At 40.5% G+C, this 19,641-nt stretch overlaps 1 protein-coding gene across 8 annotated transcripts in view; it reads left to right on the top strand.

The window, feature by feature from the left end:
* Positions 1–19,641, top strand: part of SGMS2 (sphingomyelin synthase 2) — a 114,916-nt gene that overhangs the window by 71,890 nt on the left and 23,385 nt on the right. For 6 of the 8 annotated variants that reach the window (XM_027103462.1, XM_027103466.1, XM_027103467.1 and 3 more), the window contains 3 exons: positions 3,897–4,050; positions 9,404–9,570; positions 10,239–10,863. In XM_027103462.1, coding sequence (XP_026959263.1) covers positions 3,897–4,050; positions 9,404–9,570; positions 10,239–10,442 — 525 coding nt within the window. In that variant the 3' untranslated portion in view covers positions 10,443–10,863. Of the gene's footprint in view, positions 1–3,896; positions 4,051–9,403; positions 9,571–10,238; positions 10,864–19,641 lie in introns of those variants that run through there. The other 2 variants (XR_003432236.1, XR_003432237.1) reach the window with 1 other exon arrangement.

The raw sequence follows: 19,641 nt of genomic DNA on the forward strand, positions 1-19,641 counted from the left end.
CCATCAAAGCAGAAAGTGTCTGTAATTGAAAGTGTACATATTGAATTTAAACACTGACTGATTTTTAGTGAAACTAATTTAAGTCATGGGAGAAGTTCAGAAGCATAATAAACCCTTCTAAGGGGTTATTGCAATGGGTTAAATGAAGAAATGGCCACAGGAAAGAAGGCAAGCCCATCCTAGTAACGGGTGAGGTTTGCAGGGATAAATTGCTATGATTACAGAAAGCATGTAAAGATTATCTTCTGTGGAAAAGTTGCAATTTTCAGAAGCCACAAGAGCAAATGTACTGCTGGATAACCAAGCTACAAATATTCACAGTGGAAGCTCTGGGAACAGGCCCTGTGTTCAGATGTCAAGACCTAAGACCTTTTCCTGAAGCATCAGCAGGCTATTGGTGCCTGGATCTTGGTTCAGTAAAACAAACGCAGATCAATTTGTTTCAGTAGAGGTGATGTGGTCTTACAGAGCAAGAGGCAGAATTGCATTCTAAATGTGGTTCAGCCGCTGGCGTCGAGTGTTCCTTAGATTTTTGTGGTTACAAAACTGTTAGATAATCTACCTGTCTCCTTTGTTGCTGACTCTATAGAATGCCCTTAGTGACTGAGAGCAATGACAGAACTGTGTATACTGAAGCCACTTGCTATGGAAGGTTATCTGACTAGTCACTGATGCCTCCCATCACTTGTTACTTAGTGGATGTGATCACAGAAGCCATCACAGTGACAGGCCCTTAGTGAAATCCTTGGCTCTCACAGTTTTCCAGTTGTCTTCCCCCTTCTCTATCCTATGGTTTACTTTAAGTCCTTGGTGTAACGATTTGCTTCATCCCACACACCCAAGTTTTAGTTTGCAGTTGCAAAATTTGAGTTCTGAAAATTGTGTTCAAATAGATATTGACCTAGTTGTTAGAACTCACATGAAATGATTTAGCTTCTCGAACCCCTTTTGCCACAGGCATGTTGGGCTGGCACAGCTACATTCCTTTCCCTGAGAAAGCTTCCCTCTCATCCTGGCCACAGAGGTCCAAAGGACTTCTCTTCTAAATTGAAGGGATGGTGTGGATGGTAAAGTTTCTGGTTTGGCAGCAGCCAAGTTGGGCTCTCTTGTACCTAATTTATTTTTGTGGGAAATGTGTGGCGGTCATAGTTTGAGGAGCCCTTGAGAACACTGAGCTCTGTTTTGGTTATTATGGTCGATGCTTCTCTTCCTGGTTTTCTACATCTTCAGCTTCATAACCAGGAATGGCATAGAATGGGCCTGAAAAATGAGGAAATTAAGAGGAACTAGAGTCTTTAGTGGTGTGTGATAGAGGACCTCAATGAAATAGAACAGAACTAGAAAATAATCTGTTAATCCCAACTCTCGCTATTACCCTCCCCCTTCCCAGTTTTCTCTCAGCCCTCTTTTAAAATTTCCTTTCTTGAAGTTCTGTTTAACATTTATGCTGAGCATGATCTGACATCTTAAGATAGCAGTGACAGGACTGAGGAATTAAGAACTGAGAAAGTACAGAAAAAGCAAGAAGAGAGTCCTTCCTCTGTTCTGTGAAGGCATATGGAATCAAGGGGGGAGAAAGAAAAGGGGGGAGAAGAGAATGTGTGGCAGTATTTTAGTTCCTGGTTTAATTATGCCTTTTGATCCATCTAAATTTCTTTCTAGTAAAGAAATTCAAGTGTTTCTGCCCTTAGAAAATTCGAGTATTGAGTTGGGGTGGGTCAGTGGATAAAAAAATATTATTATAGTTTTGAAATGAATAATGTGTTCTTTAAACTGGGAACACAATGGTCAGGCGGAGTGTATGTACCTTTCTGTTTGATCTCATTGTTGACAGTTGTTTGTACCAACCGCACAACCAGAAATTCCTGAAGGTCTGTGGCTGATCTGATAAGCGCATGCTAGATTCTATCCTCCACATCAAGGGCTTTCACGTCATTTTATGTGGTTTGCAGTACGCCTTTCCTGAGGGGCACCTGAAGTGAGTCCTGTGACTCTGTCAACAGTCCTTATCTTCTCCGGGTTTGGATCCCTTACTGCCTGCTAGACCCTGTCTTTTCAAGGCAGGGTCACCTGTTACTTGGCATGTTTGGTTTAAGGACTCGATTCTTGATAAAATGCACATGTTCTCTCGGTTTTGCCAGCTGGGCTCAGCCTAAGCAAACTCTTGAAGAAAGTTGAGTTTCTTTGAAACCTCCAGTTTCTCACGCTGCCCTCTAATCCTGTTTCATGTCATTTTCTGCTGCAGAGCCTTATTCTCAACTATCACCCGATAGTGTGTTTGCCTTTTTACAAGGGTCACCTGAATACCAGAAAGCTTTCCAGATCCATAAGATATTTTTAATCACGAAAGTTTTAGGCAAGGAATCCTGCCATAATTCCCATTTTACCATATAGGATGGTTTCCCACCTGCTTTGGAGACTCAATTTCTCTACTCCTAGACCGTCTTCTCCTCTGATCTGTACACATCTTACCCTCCTTCACCACTACATGTCTACTTGGACTAGACACTACCTGTCTACACCACCAAACAGTTTGCCACCATCATGACTGGCCTGGCCGTGCTTCGGGGGCCAGTTGCCCAGAAGGATCATCGCTGAGTATGAAAAGCACTGTATCTTACAACTGTGCCCCCGGTCCCAAGTGAAAATAGTCATTAATGGTCTTTCTATATTTCTCTTCTTGTGTATACTCTGACTCCATTTTATTTCTGAGTGTCATTCTTTGATTTTCTAAACCTGTTCACTTGCTATTAGACTGATCGGAAACCCTCCATCCGGCCGTACAGTGTTTCAATGTTCCATTTTCCCATGTATTCTATCTCAGTCCACTACTCCTTCCTGTATGCTTAAGGTTTGGGTTTTGGGGGGCGGTTTTTGGGGGGGGCTAATACAATTTTTAAACGTTACACTCCATTTACAGTTATTGCCAAATTATTGGCTCTATTCCCCGTGTTGTACGATGCATCCTTGAGCCGATCTTATACCCAGTAGTTTGTATCTCCCACTCCCTCACCCCTATATTACCCCTCTCCCTTCCCTCCCCGCTGGTAACCACTAGTTTGTTCCCTATATCTGTGAGTCTGCTTCCTTGTTTGTTATTTTACTAGTTCGTTGTATTTTTCAGATTCCACATGTAAGTGATACCTGTATGCTTAAGTTTTAACGGGATATGAACTTTTGACTGTTGCCTCATCTCCCGCCCTCACCCATCATTGTTCCCCGTGTCATCACGACAGCTTCTCGGGGCTTCTCCACCCTTGCCCAGGGAGCTCTCTCCTGACCTCCTGCCACAGCACACAGGGTATTGCTTCGGAGGATGTTTTTTCTGATCGAGCTACTCATTTTACAGCGGCCAGTACATCCCTAATCCGTCATTTTCAAGCCTGTTTAAATTAATGTATTGCAGCTCTTTTTAACTGTAAATGTTTTGATCAGATGTTAATACAGCTACATGCACACTTTAGGTTGCCCACCTAGCACCAGGTATGAAGACACTGTAGAATATTAGTGATGTGGAGTGCAGCCGAATCAGGTATTAGCCATCTGAAACCCCAGCCTCCCCCTGCAAAGTGGAAAGGAAGGAGCTTTGATCTTTGTAATCCATAACTGTGGTGAAGTCATTGGTTATTAGTATTTTTAAAAGCTTTGCCCAAGGACACACCACCACTAAAATGTATTATTAGTAACATATTGAATAATTTAAAGCATATCACTAAAACTGGCCAATACGATGAATAAAATCCAGTTTGAGGAGCTTCCCCCTTGGATTCTTTTTGACTGAAGTTAAAAAGAAAAAAATCACAACCTGGTGGCCTTTCTAAATATCACCTAAATTAGGCTAAAACATGATTTTATCAGCTTATACATTTTTTTCCTGATCTTCTTGTGTCATTCAGCTCAACGGAGACTCTCAGGCAAAAGTGCAGCGGATTCTACGGTTGATTTCTGGTGGCGGATTGTCCATAACTGGGTCGCATATCTTGTGCGGAGACTTCCTCTTCAGCGGTCACACCGTTGTGCTGACACTTACTTATCTGTTCATCAAAGAATGTAAGTAATAACTCATTCCTGCTTTATTGATTGTTGTAGTGGGCGGGATCCCTAAGCCCTGAAACCGATGAGTCCTTATTCTATTGGAATCGATAGCTATGGAAAGAGGGGTGTGTGTGTGTGTGTGTGTGTGTGTGTGTGTGTTTAAATCATTTCAACCAGTCGTATGTGATTTGAACACTGAAGGAAGGCTTAAAGCTTGGCCCTGGCTTCTTGCTAACATTTAGCATGCCTCCAAAATGTCTCCCTCCTTGGTTAGTACTTCTTAAGGTATGAAAAGCTATTTTAATGTTGAAACAAAGAAGAATCATTGTTAAGGTTACTGCAAAAAAGAATCAGTGTGTTCCAGAGCCAAATGGAAAGGACTTTTTTTTTTTTTTTGCGGTACGCGGGCCTCTCACCGCTGTGGCCTCCCCCATGGTGGAGCACAGGCTCTGGACGCGCAGGCTCAGCGGCCATGGCTCATGGGCCCAACCGCTCCGCAGCATGTGGGATCTTCCCGGACCGGGGCACGAACCCGCATCCCCTGCATCGGCAGGCGGACTCTCAACCACTGCGCCACCAGGGAAGCCCTGGAAAGGACTTTTGAATGAAATTTCCATTGTATGGAACATGCATTCCATCACCCCAAATACTTTGGTTAATATTTTCCCCTTTTTAAACCTTTTGTAACGTTTCCTTATCCCACTTTATTCTAATTTCGTCCCTTCCAGTAGCTTTCTGTGCTTGAATATGCATCTTCATGAAACAGTTTGCCAATACTAACCGTTTTCTTCTTAGAAAGCAACATGGAGATGAGGAATATCTCCCCGTATTTATATGCTTAATTCCCATTATACAAAATTCTTGTGTATTCCAGTGGCTTTTTTTTTTTGGCTGGAATAACGTCTTGTTCATTGTGAAGGAGGTTTTACTTGGTTTTAGCTGCCTAGCAGATTTCTGAGGCTTTGTACATTTGGGCCCATTATCTCAAAATCCTTGTGAAGTAGCGATGCTTCTCCCTCCATTTTTACCAAGCTGGTAAAAATTAACCTTCATCTTTAGTTCCAAGATACCCTATCCCCATGCCATTGTTCTTTTAGAGGCTTATCTCAGTTTTCTTCACTTGCAGAGCATATCACGGAGGTCTTTGGGCAGAGACCAGGGGAAGGAGGCCCTTCCCCGCTGTCCTCCTTGGTTAATCCCCTTCTCTTAGTCTGTCATTAATCCAAACAGGTTTAGACCCATCAAGGTTTATCTTCCAGTGGTGCAGAAGTGAATTCTTGCCCCATAGACTGCCCGGGGTTATAGGTTTTAATTCTGCTTTGAGGGCAATGTGACAAAGAGAGGAGAGTCTCTGTAGTAGATGAAGTCTTTTTTTTTTTTTTTTTTTTTTTTGGTGACAATTGTATATCTTCTGAATTGTTTTCTTTCTAAATGCTACACACAAGCTTTGAGTTAGGAGAGCAGCATGTTAAGTGTTTGGCCTTTGTCATACTGTCTGACTTGAAGGCAGAGGGCCTTTTGCACCTTGCCCCATAGTTCTGTTCTTACACGGTTGGAGAGGGGTGGTGGAGGGGAGGAACCTAGCTCTGTCTGTGCACCAATAACTCCCCCTTAAATTTCAATCTTCTGAAATTTCTCATTTCTAATACCTAGTTACAGGTTCTGGGTGGTGGGCAGAGCGACTTATGTTGTTTATAGTGCTCACTCTTTTGCAGTGGAAAGTTCAGCAAAAACTGATCTGTGTAAGATCAGTCATTTTTCAGTTCAGAGGTTCATTTGGGTTGTAGGATCTTCTCTCTAATCTGCAGATCCTAAAAGCTTATAGAAGAAGAGGAGGAGGATGGGCTTCCCTGGTGGCGCAGTGGTTGAGAGTCCGCCTGCCGATGCAGGGGACACGGGTTCGTGTCCCGGTCCGGGAAGATCCCACATGCCGCGGAGCGGCTGGGCCCGTGAGTCATGGCCGCTGAGCCTGCGCGTCCGGAGCCTGTGCGCCGCAACGGGAGAGGCCGCAACAGTGAGAGGCCCGCGTACCAAAAAAAAAAAAAAAAGAGCAGGATGAGGGCCGGGAGGAATTACATGTTGGAAACTGAGAGTCAGTTTCATAAAATAATTGAAGACCAAGTGATATTACCAATAACAGCAAATAGACATAGTACTGTTTTTTCTGTTCCAGGCACTATTCCAAGGCCTTGATGCAAATTAACTCGTTTAATCCTTGTAGCTACCTCATGAGGGAAACACTTTTTCCCCCTTTTTCGGAGGAAACTTAAGCATAAAGAAAGTGAATGAATTAAGCCACAGTCCGCAGTTAGTAATTGGAGGATGGGGTATTCAAACTCAAGCAGGCTGACTCCAGAGGGTACACTACCAATTTCTTGGCTCTGTTTAGAATTTTTGGAAACCCAAGCTGTCTGATCTTATAGAATTGCTAAGAAATAGCCTGGATGTATTGCTCATTGTTGTACTTTCACCTCAGAGCAATAGCAGGGCAACTTTGTGTTTATTTCTCTGCTTTAATAAAGGCTGATGCAGTATGTGGAGACATTTTCTTCCCCACGTATGATTTGAGCTTGAGGTGGTTTAAATTGTATAAGTCTACGTACAGCAAGGAAAGAATTACATTCTGCTTTTTCCTTTCTATTTTTTTTTAAATAGATCTTTAAAAATAAATAAATAAATAAAATAGATCTTTATTGGAGTATAATTGCTTCACAATACTGTGTTAGTTTCTGTTGTACGACAAAGTGAGTCAGCCATATGCATACATATATCCCCATATCCCGTCCCTCTTGCGTCTCCCTCCCACCCTCCCTATCCCACCCCTCTAGGTGGTCACAAAGCACGGAGCTGATCTCCCTGTGCTATGCAGCTGCTTCCCACTAGCTATCTATTTTACATTTGGTAGTGTATATGTGTCGATGCGACTCTCACTTTCTCCAAGTTTTGGTGAGAAACAAAAGGGCACATCTGTAATGCTTGATACAAACCCAACTTCAGAGTCAGTTCTGTACATGAACTGGGCATTCCATGTTTACGCCCATTTCCTATGCAATTAGGAAAAACAGTTACCTTCTAAATTACACCATGTGTCGTTGTTCCGAGTAAGCATTGGTTCCAGTGGTTTCTTTGAACATTCTGCTTCTAGAATTAGATACATCATTTGTATATTTTTTGCTTTCCTGCCTTTTGATCATTTTGGACTCTCTCTGTTTACTCCGTTGTTACAAGCAGATTTGAATTTAGTCATGAGAGGAGTTGAAAACGTGGGACCAGAATCATTTTGTGGATTAGCAAGAGAGGGTCTGACACAGGTGTGCAAATATTATCTTTGGGACTTAGGTTCCTTATAAAATTAGCCTGGAGAAATCAATGTAGCTCTTAGAACCAAATGTCTTGCTAGTCGAGAAAACTACTTTTTCTTTTATTTTTTTTTTACCTTGCTACTACACAAAGTCTATTGTCTCTATTATTCATTGACAGCTAGGGCTAGGATCCCACACAGACAGTGGAGTTCATTAATAATTGTATCATCATCTCTCAGCTCAAGGTTATCCCTGTGGGTAGAATGAGAGAACAGAGAGGATTACCATTTTGCCATTTCTATTTCAAAATAGTTTATATTAAATCTTTTCTTTGGGCCAGCCAGTGTTCTCAATTAATGAGCAGTGATCCCAGTGTGGTAGCTCATAGAGAATACATTTTTATGTGCTAGGAGAGCACTGCTAGGGCATCTAGCCATTCCTGAAACCTCATTTTCAATTCCACGAGTAGTAAAATGGGCCACCTCTTTACTCCCTACCTACTTCAGCTTTGCTTCCTGTGGATAAACAAATACAAAATAGTTCTGCTTTGCTCAGACATTTTGGACTTTTAAGGTAAATACCAGATGACCTGTTAGGAAGGGAAGCAGGGCTGATGTGAGGCTTCAGGGAGGGGTGAGGTCTGTGGTGCTGGAGAATGCATATTTAGTGAAATGTCCAGATTTCTGAATGTTACTTCAATTTTTAACATTCAGATCCTAACAGAACAGTTACGGGGACTGGATCTGGCCCCCCAGGCTGCAGAAGCAAGGCCTCTCCTAGCTATAAAATTCTCGGATTTCCTGAGTTATCTGCTAGAACCTCGTGGCAGAATGAACCAAGCAAGAGTTGGAAATAACGAGCTGCACGTTCAGAAGTAGGAAATCAGACTTTGAAATGCAAATACGGGTTTATCATCTTACTGTTCCACGTAGGACTCAAAGAGCAACAGCTATTTAATTTTTATTTGAACCATGTTTGATTTGACGTGTCAGGTAAAGTTCTGGAAATGGACCTTTTTGCTATTCAACCATTCTTCCACACTTGAAAGTAAATATCACTATAAATATAAACACAGTTAAATATGAAATAAATTTTAGTTTATTCGATTATTATCTTTGTGAGCTAATAAAGCTTTAAAATAGAAAAAAGGAAACAGTTATTCAAAGAAAAGAAAAGTTATTAGAGATGAGCACTGGTTCCAGTTACACCTGTGTCATTACCACCTGTGTGGGAAGGCTGGGGGGCGTGCGATCACGTGTAACCTGCCGAGCGCTTTAGTTCTCTCTTATAGCCGATCAGTGTCGTGAACTTAGTGCCCTCTCTAGGTAAGGCTCAAACCCATAAGTGAATAGGCATGAATCCCACGCTTTACATAGGGAGTGTCTTATAGTTGCTATTGGCAATAACAGTATAAAATTGCTGAGAATCAAAATATTGCTAGCCACAAATACTATTTTTCTCCCCCTGCAGAAATCAAAGTAAGTTTATATATGAGACCTAAAATTACTCTTGCTTTCTCATTACCTCCTCCACCCCACTGCCTCTTTTTCATAGACAACGACCCTTTCTTTTTCTTTTTTTGGCCACACAGCACGGCTCATGGGATCTGAGTTCCCTGACCAGGGGTTAAACCCAGCCACAGCAGTGCAAGTGCTGAGTCCGAACCCCTGGACCATCAGGGAGTTCCCGACAGCTATCCTTTCTTTTCACTCTACTGTTTCTCTTTCCAGTGGGGTCCCTACAGGAGCCAGTGTGAGCCAGTTCCAACCTAATGTGAAATATTTCTGTTCTCTTCCTAATTATTAAACGCTATGGGTAAGACCTAGAGTATCTAGTGTTACCCACCGCCCCAGGGAATTACTATTAGACCTGTTACCAGCAGCACCTCATCTCCCCCGGGCAACCGGAGCAAATCCCGGCCAGTTCACAGGGACTCATTTTGGGTTATCCATTTTCTCCTTCAGTGACTTCCTGGCCTTAGACTTTTCTCCGGTCATTAGGATAGACTGTCATCATTCAGTCCACGTCTGGGAATCCTATTAACTGTTCCCTCTTCGGCTGTCCAGATTCGCCTCGTCACTTCTGGTGGTATCACCTAATCTGCTGGCTGCTGAGCGCTGCTGGGATCATCTGCATTCTTGTAGCGCACGAACACTATACTGTCGATGTGATCGTTGCTTATTATATCACAACACGGCTCTTCTGGTGGTACCATTCCATGGCCAATGAAAAGGTGAGAGCGGTGAAATTATCCTTGGAGGATTTCTTTTCTTTAAATGCAGCGGACCCCTTTTCACACAGCGGAGTTTCCAGTAGCTTAATGGGAATAACTGCTGTTGCCGCCTGAACGTGTGGTTTAGGTCAATTCACTTAAACTTATATGCTCAACCTTATGAGCTCTCCTTTCACTCTTCCATCTTCCTTGACCCACAGATCTGACCACTGACATATCCTGAAAATTTTTCCTCCCGGAGAGCTAGCTCTCCCACCCACTCTTGAGTCTCCAGTCTTACTGGAATTGCAGGCAGAAGATTTGCCTGAGAACTTCTCTGGTGGTCCAGTGGTTAAGACTCCGCGCTTCCAAATGCAGGGGGCACAGGCTTGATCTCTGGTTGGGGAACTAAGGTCGCACATGCCACAGGCACAGCCAAAAAGTAAAAAAAAAAAAAAAAAAAAAAGATTCGCCTGAGCCACAGAGAGGGAAAGAGTAGAGGGGGTTGGAAGTGTGGCCAGAGTCCTGTCAGAGTTAGGGGAAAGGAGCAAAGACAAGCATTGCCTTGCGATCCGGATTCTGCTGCTTTCCCTGTTCAGTTACAGCAAATGACAGTTTAATTAAGAAACAAATTAGGATGCAAATTGTGAAAAATATGTCTCATTTTACTTTTTCTCTACCTTTTACAGAACTTGAAGGTCTCTTCACAGACTAATTTCTTGTCTCGAGCATGGTGGTTCCCCATCTTTTATTTTTTTGAGAAAAACGTACAAGGCTCAATTCCTTGCTGCTTCTCCTGGCCACTGTCCTGGCCTCCTGGCTGCTTTAAGTCGTCTTGCAAGAAGTATTCACGGGTTCAGAAGATCGGTGAAGATAATGAAAAATCTACCTGAGGAGCAAAAACAAAGGCATCAGCTCTTAGACCAAAAGAGTTATCGCTGTAACCAAAGGTATAGTTTTGTTTTTGTTTTTATTTTAGGAGAACTGATTGCTAAATGAAGCAGACCAAATTTTGGGCAAATGATTAGAAAGATGAACGAAGTATTACCCTTTGACTGGTTTTTTATTCATCCTGAGAAAGTTATATTCTCCTGCAGCTCTTCATTCATTGGTCACAAGCCCTCAAACTGGAATTTTACTAATGAGCTTGTTAAGGAGATGCCAGAGAACATACTGCTCCTTCCCTCATTCTTTTTCTCCACTAAAGCTCTCTACTTCAGAATTTTTTCAGGAATCTTTTTCCCTCCAAGGTCAAAAGAATTTGTTAATGTTTTAAATAAAAATCTGATATATACGGCCACTGTGTAAATAGAATCACCTAATGTTGAGAGTGATTTTTAGCATTAGGCTTATCAGCGAAGGGGAGATCCATGGGTTGTGAGTGAACTTCAGGTGAACTTTGTTTCTACTCTGTCAAGGGGAAGGTCAGGGTCAGGTCTGGGAATATGCACTGCTGCTACCACCCAATGTACTATATCACTTTCACTTTATTTTTTTTTTTTAACTGATAATTTTATAACTTGAAAAAAAAAGATGAACTAAGTAAATATCCAGTATTTGACACACCCCACAGATTTTACATGTGTGTAAATATTTCATTTTAAGATCTCTATGACAGATATACAGGAGACATGGGGCTGTTTATGCTAACGAGGAGTCCTGCTGTCCACCTGGTAACTTTGCACCTGTACCCCCAGAGCAGTCAACAGTGTAGCACAGGCTGAACACACATAGCTGTATGAACTGATGCTCATGTCCTTGTGGGGAACAAGCCTGTGTTTCTCTCCCAGGTCACGCCCTGTGTGAGATCTGTTTTAGAGCTGCAGATTGGAACTCAGAAATACAGTTGGTCACATTTCACTGAAATCCATTTCTTCCTAGTGACATTGTGCTTTATGGAAAAACCAAGATGGAATCCAAAAGTTTAATGCATCCTTGCCTTTTAGCAAGAGACTCCGTTTCTTATGTACTGGTCCTAAGGACACATACCACAATTGAGTAATTTTACTTTGACCCTAAAATTATACCACGGTGCTGCACTATCATCTACGGTTGGAATTGGTGTGTTAGTCGGTTACAGCTACTCAATAAAGGGGGATAATAGTTTCTAAAGTTCTTTCAGGTGATGCAAAAAAAAAGAAAAGATGGATTTTTAAAAATCTGACCAGATGTAGTGCATTATTTAATGCTGTTGAATCTTTTGGATAATTCTTGGCTTAATTTCTTTAGACTTCTAGTAACCGTAGGAAAAAATTTAAGGTCACAAAGTCATCAACACTAGTCAGAGAGTGGAGAGGCCAGGGGGGCTGGTAGGAGGCAGTTACATTTATACTGAAGGTGGAAATTTCTCCCCACTTAGAATGAAAAACATCCCTAAATTTGTCATTGTAAACAAGTCGGCCTTGATTCGGTACACAAAATTGACCTTTAAATTGTTGGAGAGAAGCACAATACAGATCTGTTCAGAAGGGTCATCATCCTTTGGTGCTAAAATTCTGTATATGTTTTCAGTACGGCTCTTTCTCTGTGTAAAAAAGAAACACTAAAAGTTGAATTCGAAGACAGAAAGACAGACTAATCTGGTTATTTACAACAAGAATTGAAACCCTAAACATCCTTGGCAGGCTTTGGAATGCAAGAAGTTTTTCTGGTATTTATTATTAAGTAAGTCAGTAAGAAACATATGTGTAGCTTACCTGCTGTGTTTAGCTATATTTCTACATAATTTTCACTTATTTTCATTTGTTAAATATTGACATCTGCGATAAGACAATGTGTTCTACTTGAAACCACTGATTTTAAATTTCTGCTGTCTAATTGTGACGAAAAGTATCTGATATGGAAGCCTGGGTTTTGCTCTCCTAACATTGGTATATTCCTTGAGCCTCGAATTCAAATAAAACAACCTGATATACCTTAGAGCCTTATTCAGCTGCATCTTAGATAACCCACTCTTCTTCAAATTAAGTAAGGAAAGGTGTTTAAGCTTTAAAAATCATGGAGATCCTTGAAAACAGTATAAACCTTGCATTTTAGTCAAATAATCCTGTTTTGTTTTGTTTTTTCACATAATACCATCACCTTTTAAAGAACTTTAAAAACATCTATGACCCCATTTGTGGACACTACTGCTCCCGTGTTCTTTACATGTATATGTCATAGCTCTCTAATAAATGCTGCGGAAGCATGTGCTATGAAAATAAGGGGGGTGGGGAATATCAAAGTTTCAAGATGGGAAAATAAGAGAAATAACAAAACCCATTTAGGAAAGCAAACTTCAGTTTCAACCCAACATGCCACTTTGGGATATAAAGCATAAACAATTACTAGACATACTGTGGTGATCATTTCACAATATATACAAGTAAATCATTATGTTGTATACCTAAAATTAATATAATGTTATATGTCGATTATACCTTGATTAAAAAATCATAATTATGAGCTTGCCTTTTGAAACAATAAATTTTTGGAACTCCTTTTCCTTGCTAATCAATCTATAAGATCTTATCCGTTATCCTTGTTTGAAGCTTTTTCTGTGATTAAGTCCTCGGTGCAGTATTTCTATAATAGTTCCTGTAAATGATGCCACATTTTTTTCTAAATTCTTTCAAATGAAAATAAATTCCTTTCAGATTCTATTTTTTTTGATCTCCTCCCCTAGCTCTGAAAATAAGCCTTCTTACCTACTCGGTTCCACCCAAAGTAATTTAGAATTTGTTATTTAATTTACTGGCATCTTGGGAAACAAGTTTTGCTGTGGAAGGAAGGTGGTTGTGAGTGAGCCCGAGTTTCTAGTCTTGGTTGATGGATGACATTGCAAAGGTTCTTTGCTGTATAGCAGTGCCCCCTTGTGGAAATACCTTATATGACTTGGAACACAAATGCCACTTTTTTTTTTTTTTTTTTTGCGGTATGCGGGCCTCTCACTGTTGTGGCCTCTCACGCGCAGGCTCAGCGGCCGTGGCTCACAGGCCTAGCCGCTCCGCGGCATGTGGGATCTTCCCGGACCAGGGCACGAACACCTGCATCGGCAGGCGGACTCTCAACCACTGCGCCACCAGGGAAGCCCCAAATGCCACTTTTTAAAGTGTATTTTCGTGTTTTGAAAGGCATTTTAAAAATTATTTTTGTCAATAATCTGAAAGCATCATGCAAAAGGATAATTATTTTCAAGGCATTTTAAACCTTTCCCAAAGGGAAAATGTGCTTAGATCACAGGGGGTTGCAATTCTAATCTTTTGTAAGTTTGATCAAAGAAAACTTGCGGACCGTTTTTACCTTTCACCATCACAATCATTAATGTCTCCCTTTACAACTGCGTATTCTTTGTTTACTTTGAAACATCAGGTTGGCTGTCTTTCTTATGTGGTTTTTTTTTTTTTACATGCTAGAACTCATGCAGTTTCTTTTTCAGTCGAGAGTTCACATCTTGTTCCTTGAATATTTTGAACATTTCTTTTAAAATTCTTTTATAAATTTTTTTTGTTTTGCACTGTAAAACTGATTAAAAGTTTAAGCTGGTCTTAACACACTCACTTCTGTAGTGTAAGGAAGTATGAGAAGGAATTTCTTAATAACTGAGTTTACATGGTTAAATCACGCATATTATATATAGTTAATATGCCCTGTGTTAAAGGCTTTTCTATTTGTATGTATAGAGTCCTTTTTTTAATGTCATTGTGTTGCAATAATTTAACTCCTTTGACTTACTTGCTAAAAATATTTCTTCTATTTAAGAAGTGCTCTTGACTTCAATACCTAAACACTGAAAATCATGTCAAAAGGTACCCAAAGATAAGTTTTTATACAGATACACACCTTATAAATTGTGATTTATTTTATGATTCATTTATCTAAATATGTTGTGTTCTGAATGAATCATGAATGAGAATAGTTCTTTATTGTGGTATTATTTAAAACTGTCCTTTAAAAGAAAAAGAAGAAACTATAAACATAAGTTAATCTAGTTGCCAAGTTGGAATTCATTATTTAATTTACCTCCTATGTCATGATTAATGCTGCAAAATGTGTGGTTATGTTAGAGTATATTCACAAAAGAAATATTATTACAAGGTTTGAGAAGTAGCCAATTACATCTTTTGGAAATTTACTGTACTGTTTCAATGTGTTAAGTGCCTTGTTGTAAAGTAAAATTTTAAGTCTAGAATTCATTATTTTCCTGACATATATTTTTCATTATCATATATACTGTATATTATTGTAATAGTTTTATTAAATGCTTAAGTTTTAATTAAATATGTAAATTTCAGAAGCTCTTTTCCCCTACCCACCAGTACCTTAATCATTGGTCTATCATATGGGATTTGAATTCAGGTTCTTTTTTTAAAAGGGGAAAATTATCTTAGTTTAGAAATATGTTTTCCATGCTTGTGCATTTGTGTTTATAAAAACATTTCAGGAGGAATTTAAGAGTGTAACTATAGTTTGTACTTCAAAAAGCCATTTTACATTTACATTTTAAGTGCCTAATTGTTAGTTAAAACTAATTTATGTTTCTATTCTAAAGAGAATATGTCTACTTGGTTTCTAATCTCTTTGGCTTTGCTTAAAAAAATAAAAGAGCAAGGGCCTATACTTTGTATTTACCCAATAAACCACCGTGACATCGACAGTCTTTTCAAAATTAGTATTACTGTTTTTTTAATTAATAAAACTGTTTTCTTTAAAGATTTGTAAAAAAGATTTAGTTTTAAGTAGTTATTAGAACCACAAGAGGGTTATTTTCTTCAAGCACTGTTTTTTTGTTTTGTTTTTTTTTGCTGTATGCGGGCCTCTCACTGTTGTGGCCTCTCCCGTTGCGGAGCACAGGCTCCCAACACGCAGGCTCAGCGGCCATGGCTCATGGGCCCAGCCGCTTCGCGGCATGTGGGATCTTCCCGGGCCTTCCAGGACCGGGGCACGAACCCGTGTCCCCTGCATCGGCAGGCGGACCCTCAAACACTGCGCCACCAGGGAAGCCCTAAGCGCTGTTTTTTAAATAAGCTGATAACCTTCAAGTAATGGCACACTAAATAAACTGGAATGTGTTATTTTACCTGCCCTTGGATTTAAGGTGAGAAATAATTCACAACAATATAAGGTCACTCGTGGAGAAGGTTAAAGTCAGTTACGAGTTCCATGATTCTCATTCTCATTGTTCACAGAGGAGCAAATATCATTAATTCTTCAAGGAAAGCATTCTCTCTGTCACTCAGTTGTGAAAGAAATGTCATCCTCTTCCTTCACAAAGGGGCACCAGGGTATGTCCTCAACCAGACTTTAGTAGTCATTGCAGCAGTAGATCGCTGTAAGTAGTTTTTGGACCCCCTGAGAAAAAATGAAAGCATGACCCTCAAAGACAAATTTAGTAAAAGAAACTCAGTGGGATGAGGGGACAAGGATAAGATAATATGGTTCAAAGATCAAGTTGTTGGATAATCCAAGTTTCTTTGGATTATCTGGAAATGATAGAGGATAAATCACAATAGTCTTTCTGCCACCTCCACCCAGGTCTTGGATGAAAAGCTTGTCCCATCCTCCTGTTTGAAACAATGGCTTGCTGATTTTTCTGGCCAGAGCCTCAAAGACTGCCCTTATTATCTCCAATGCATTATACAAACCTTGACACATAACATTTCATTTCTTCTAATAAAATATGTAAGAATATCAGAAGCATAAGCTAGATTACTCACAGACATGTTAGAACAATAGTGGATACTGTGTGTCTATACAATGCGTATTCAATACAATACGTGGCAGGTTGTAATGAGGCATCTCATTTTACTGTTTTTATGCTTGACATACATTCTTGAATCTTCACAAACCCCATGAGGTAGGCAAGGAAAGAGTTGGTGACCCCATTTTGTGAGATGAAAGAACTCGGAAGTATTAGGGCTGGAACCTGAATTTTGTTTTCTCTGTTTTGCTACCTTCCTGTGATAATTACTGTGGTCACCATCACTGTTCAGAGGTTTTGCTGTTGTCACTGTTGTTGCTTGTTTTTTAGGGGAGTTTATTCCCTTATCAGCCAGTTAGTTTGTTGAGAGGGCAGCTGGTCGTTGGAACAGGTTCTTTGTCAAATGCTACCGATTTTTCCTGTAATTGGAATTTACTACATTTCAGAGGGGAGAAAAGTCAATTCTTCTAGTGCAAAATGGCCTTGAAAGCAAAAGAATCCCCAAGTGTTTGAGCTTTCAACTGTGTTAGAATAAAGCTAACTCGTTGCAAGTATCACTTATAGGATAGTAGGTAATCATGTACCTAAGCCTTACACAAGTTGGCGGGGTGGGGGTGGGGGGACAGACCAAGGTGCTTAAGGTTTTATCTCTAAATGTGACTCTCTCAGGGATTATTCCCAAGGGAATGTCAAAAGGCGGGAGAGATACAAGGGAGAGATACAATGACCCGTTTTCAAAGGATAGCAAAGCTCTGAGGAAATGGAATGGAGTCTTGGGACACACTGTAGTCTGGATTGATTCTGGGCTCCCCAAGGGACCAAAGTGAAGCTATAGGATTCTTTGGTCCTGGTGTGAACTGGTGAGTTCTCTGTGCTAAAAATCTGTCCAACCTGTGCCCTTGCTTCTGATCAAGTTTCTGGGCACGCTTTACTTCAGTTCTTATATCCAAGAAGTTATCTCTTTTTCTTCCTAAGTTCCTTAAATTATGTGTTTATTTGGGTAAAGAAAAAAGAAGCCACTACTCTTGAGAAGCTACCATGGATCAGGCACTGCTCCTTGGTTTCCTCTTGTTTAAAGGCAGGTGAATCTCATTATGCTCTTTTTTACACTTGAGGGAACTCCAGACTCAGATAGCTAAATATAGTACAGGGAGCCCCGCTGGCTGATTGGCACACAATTGCCCAAAGCCCATAGTTTTCCCACCATATTAATGGGATGGAAGAATCACCTGCCGTGGGAGGAATGCAGGAGAGGAAGAATTGCCTCTTCCAGAAATCTTTGGACAACCAAGTTTTGTGCTGTTGAGAGCAAAGTTATGGAGGGCTTGAGCTTGAGCCTGTAAGATTCTTTGACCCACATTCAGCAGATTTCCTGTCTCCACCTTAACTCTAGTCCTCTCATCTATAAATATGCTCTTTCCTCTTTATATCCTCATGCCCTATTACTGACATGTGATGAAGGGGGCAAAACCCAGGTGCCCTGTCATTCCTCTCCTGTCATCACACACCTGCCTCTGGCAGATGGCAGGGGCTCTGCATCTGCGAGGAGACTGAGCCCCCAGAGCACACACCCCAGGTCCCCAAGCACACAGGGTTTTGCAGGGAGGAAGTGATACTTTTGAACATATTTTGCATTACATCTGGTCAGTTTCCCAGTCCATGGGTTGCAGGGAATGTTTATATTTGACACCAGGGGAAAGACATTTCCCTGATGTCTGCGTGGGTTTAAGCCGTTTAAACAAAATACCATAAACTGGGTGGCTTAAACGAAAACGTTTAATTTCTCACAGTTCTGGAGGTCGGGAAGTCCGAGGCCAGGGTGCCAGCCTGGTCGGGTTCTGGTGAGGGCCCTCTTCCTGGTTTCCTCCCCTGTGGGACCGGTGGAGGAGTGAGAGCTCTAGTGTCTTTCTCTTCTTCTAAGGACACTAATCTCATCACCCTCCTGACCTCCTCTAAACCCAATTACCTCCCAAAGACAACCTCCCGTACAATCCCCTGGGGGTTAGGGTTTCAACTAATGGATTTTCACCGGTACACAAACATCATGTAGTCCGCAACACCTGGGTTTTTTGATTTTATACAAATACATCTTTTAAAAGCAAAGTGCACTTTTTTGTGCAAGATCTTAAGCTCTTTGGGTCCCGTGGCTTTTGGGAATCTGTGAGCCTGTCTCTGCAAGGCACTTTCCCACTGCTTCGGTAAACGGTGCCCTCTGTCCCAGTCAGGCTGCTCTCATCCCGGTCCTCTGTGCTGCAGCACCCAGTCCAACCACGTGAGGTGCTTTCCCCAACCAGACTGTCACTGTGTACCCAGGAAGGCAGTGTGACATGGTGGCCCTGTGCTCTCTGGGTCTGAATCTCGGTTCTTCCAGTGCTGGCTGGATGTGGAAGACGTCAAACAAGTTGCCTAACCTCTGTGCCTCAGTTTCTTTATCAGTGGGATGGAAATAATCATAGTCCATGTCTCACAGAATTGTTGGGAAGACTAAAGATGTTATAAGATACACATTCGGTTAAGTGTTAGCCAAATTCAGTTAAATATTTTAGGTACCATAGTTCTAGCTCTGAGATTATTTACATATCAATATATCCAGATCTTGCTTGTCCTGATAGTTCAGCTGAAGTCTCATCTCCTGAAAACTTTACCTCACTTCTCTGAATCTGAGTTCCTCCCTAAAAGATACATACAAACTAATTGTCAAAATGTGAGATACACTCACTGATGTAAGATTTTAAAAAATATGTCCTGTTAACATACCAAATTTCCTTAAGAGAAGGAATTGTCTTAGTATTCATTCCAGTGTCTAATAAAGTTCTTATCACATATAGCAAATATTTGTTGAATGAGTTTTTTTAAATATCATCTTTTGTGTTTGGAATATTAACAGAATTTATGAGGCTTCGATGAAAAGGAAATTGCCCGTCATGCCTCTAAATAATTTGCTTTAAAATAATTGAAGCACTTATCAAATCATCAGATGTTTATAATTTAAATGTTTCATTAGCCATCATATTATATGTATTTTATGAGATTTTAGCCAAAAATATGGGTAGAAAAATAAAGGCTGAAGTGGAAAATCCAAAGACTTTGGACTCAGCCCCTAGGTTTAATTCCTAAGCAAGTTACTTTACCTTTCTGAATCATCATGTCCGTCCCTTCTGTAAAATGAGAGTGAAGAAACCTACCTCCCAATGTCATGGTGAGGATTGGAGATAATGTTTAGTAAAGCACTTGATACTACCTGACTCATTAATATATATTCAATCTAATCAGAAAATAAATTCATGGGATTTTAAAACTTTTAAATTTTATTGGAAGGAATTTTAGAATTTTTAAATTGCAAGGATTTAGAATTTTCTACTTAATACAAGATACATATGTTTGTCACACTGTACAAGCTTTTGGATTTCAGT

Source organism: Aethalodelphis obliquidens, unplaced genomic scaffold, assembly GCF_003676395.1.
Source record: "Aethalodelphis obliquidens isolate GAN/ISIS:26980383/991018 unplaced genomic scaffold, ASM367639v1 scaffold6, whole genome shotgun sequence".
NCBI classification, from domain to species: domain Eukaryota; kingdom Metazoa; phylum Chordata; class Mammalia; order Artiodactyla; family Delphinidae; genus Aethalodelphis; species Aethalodelphis obliquidens.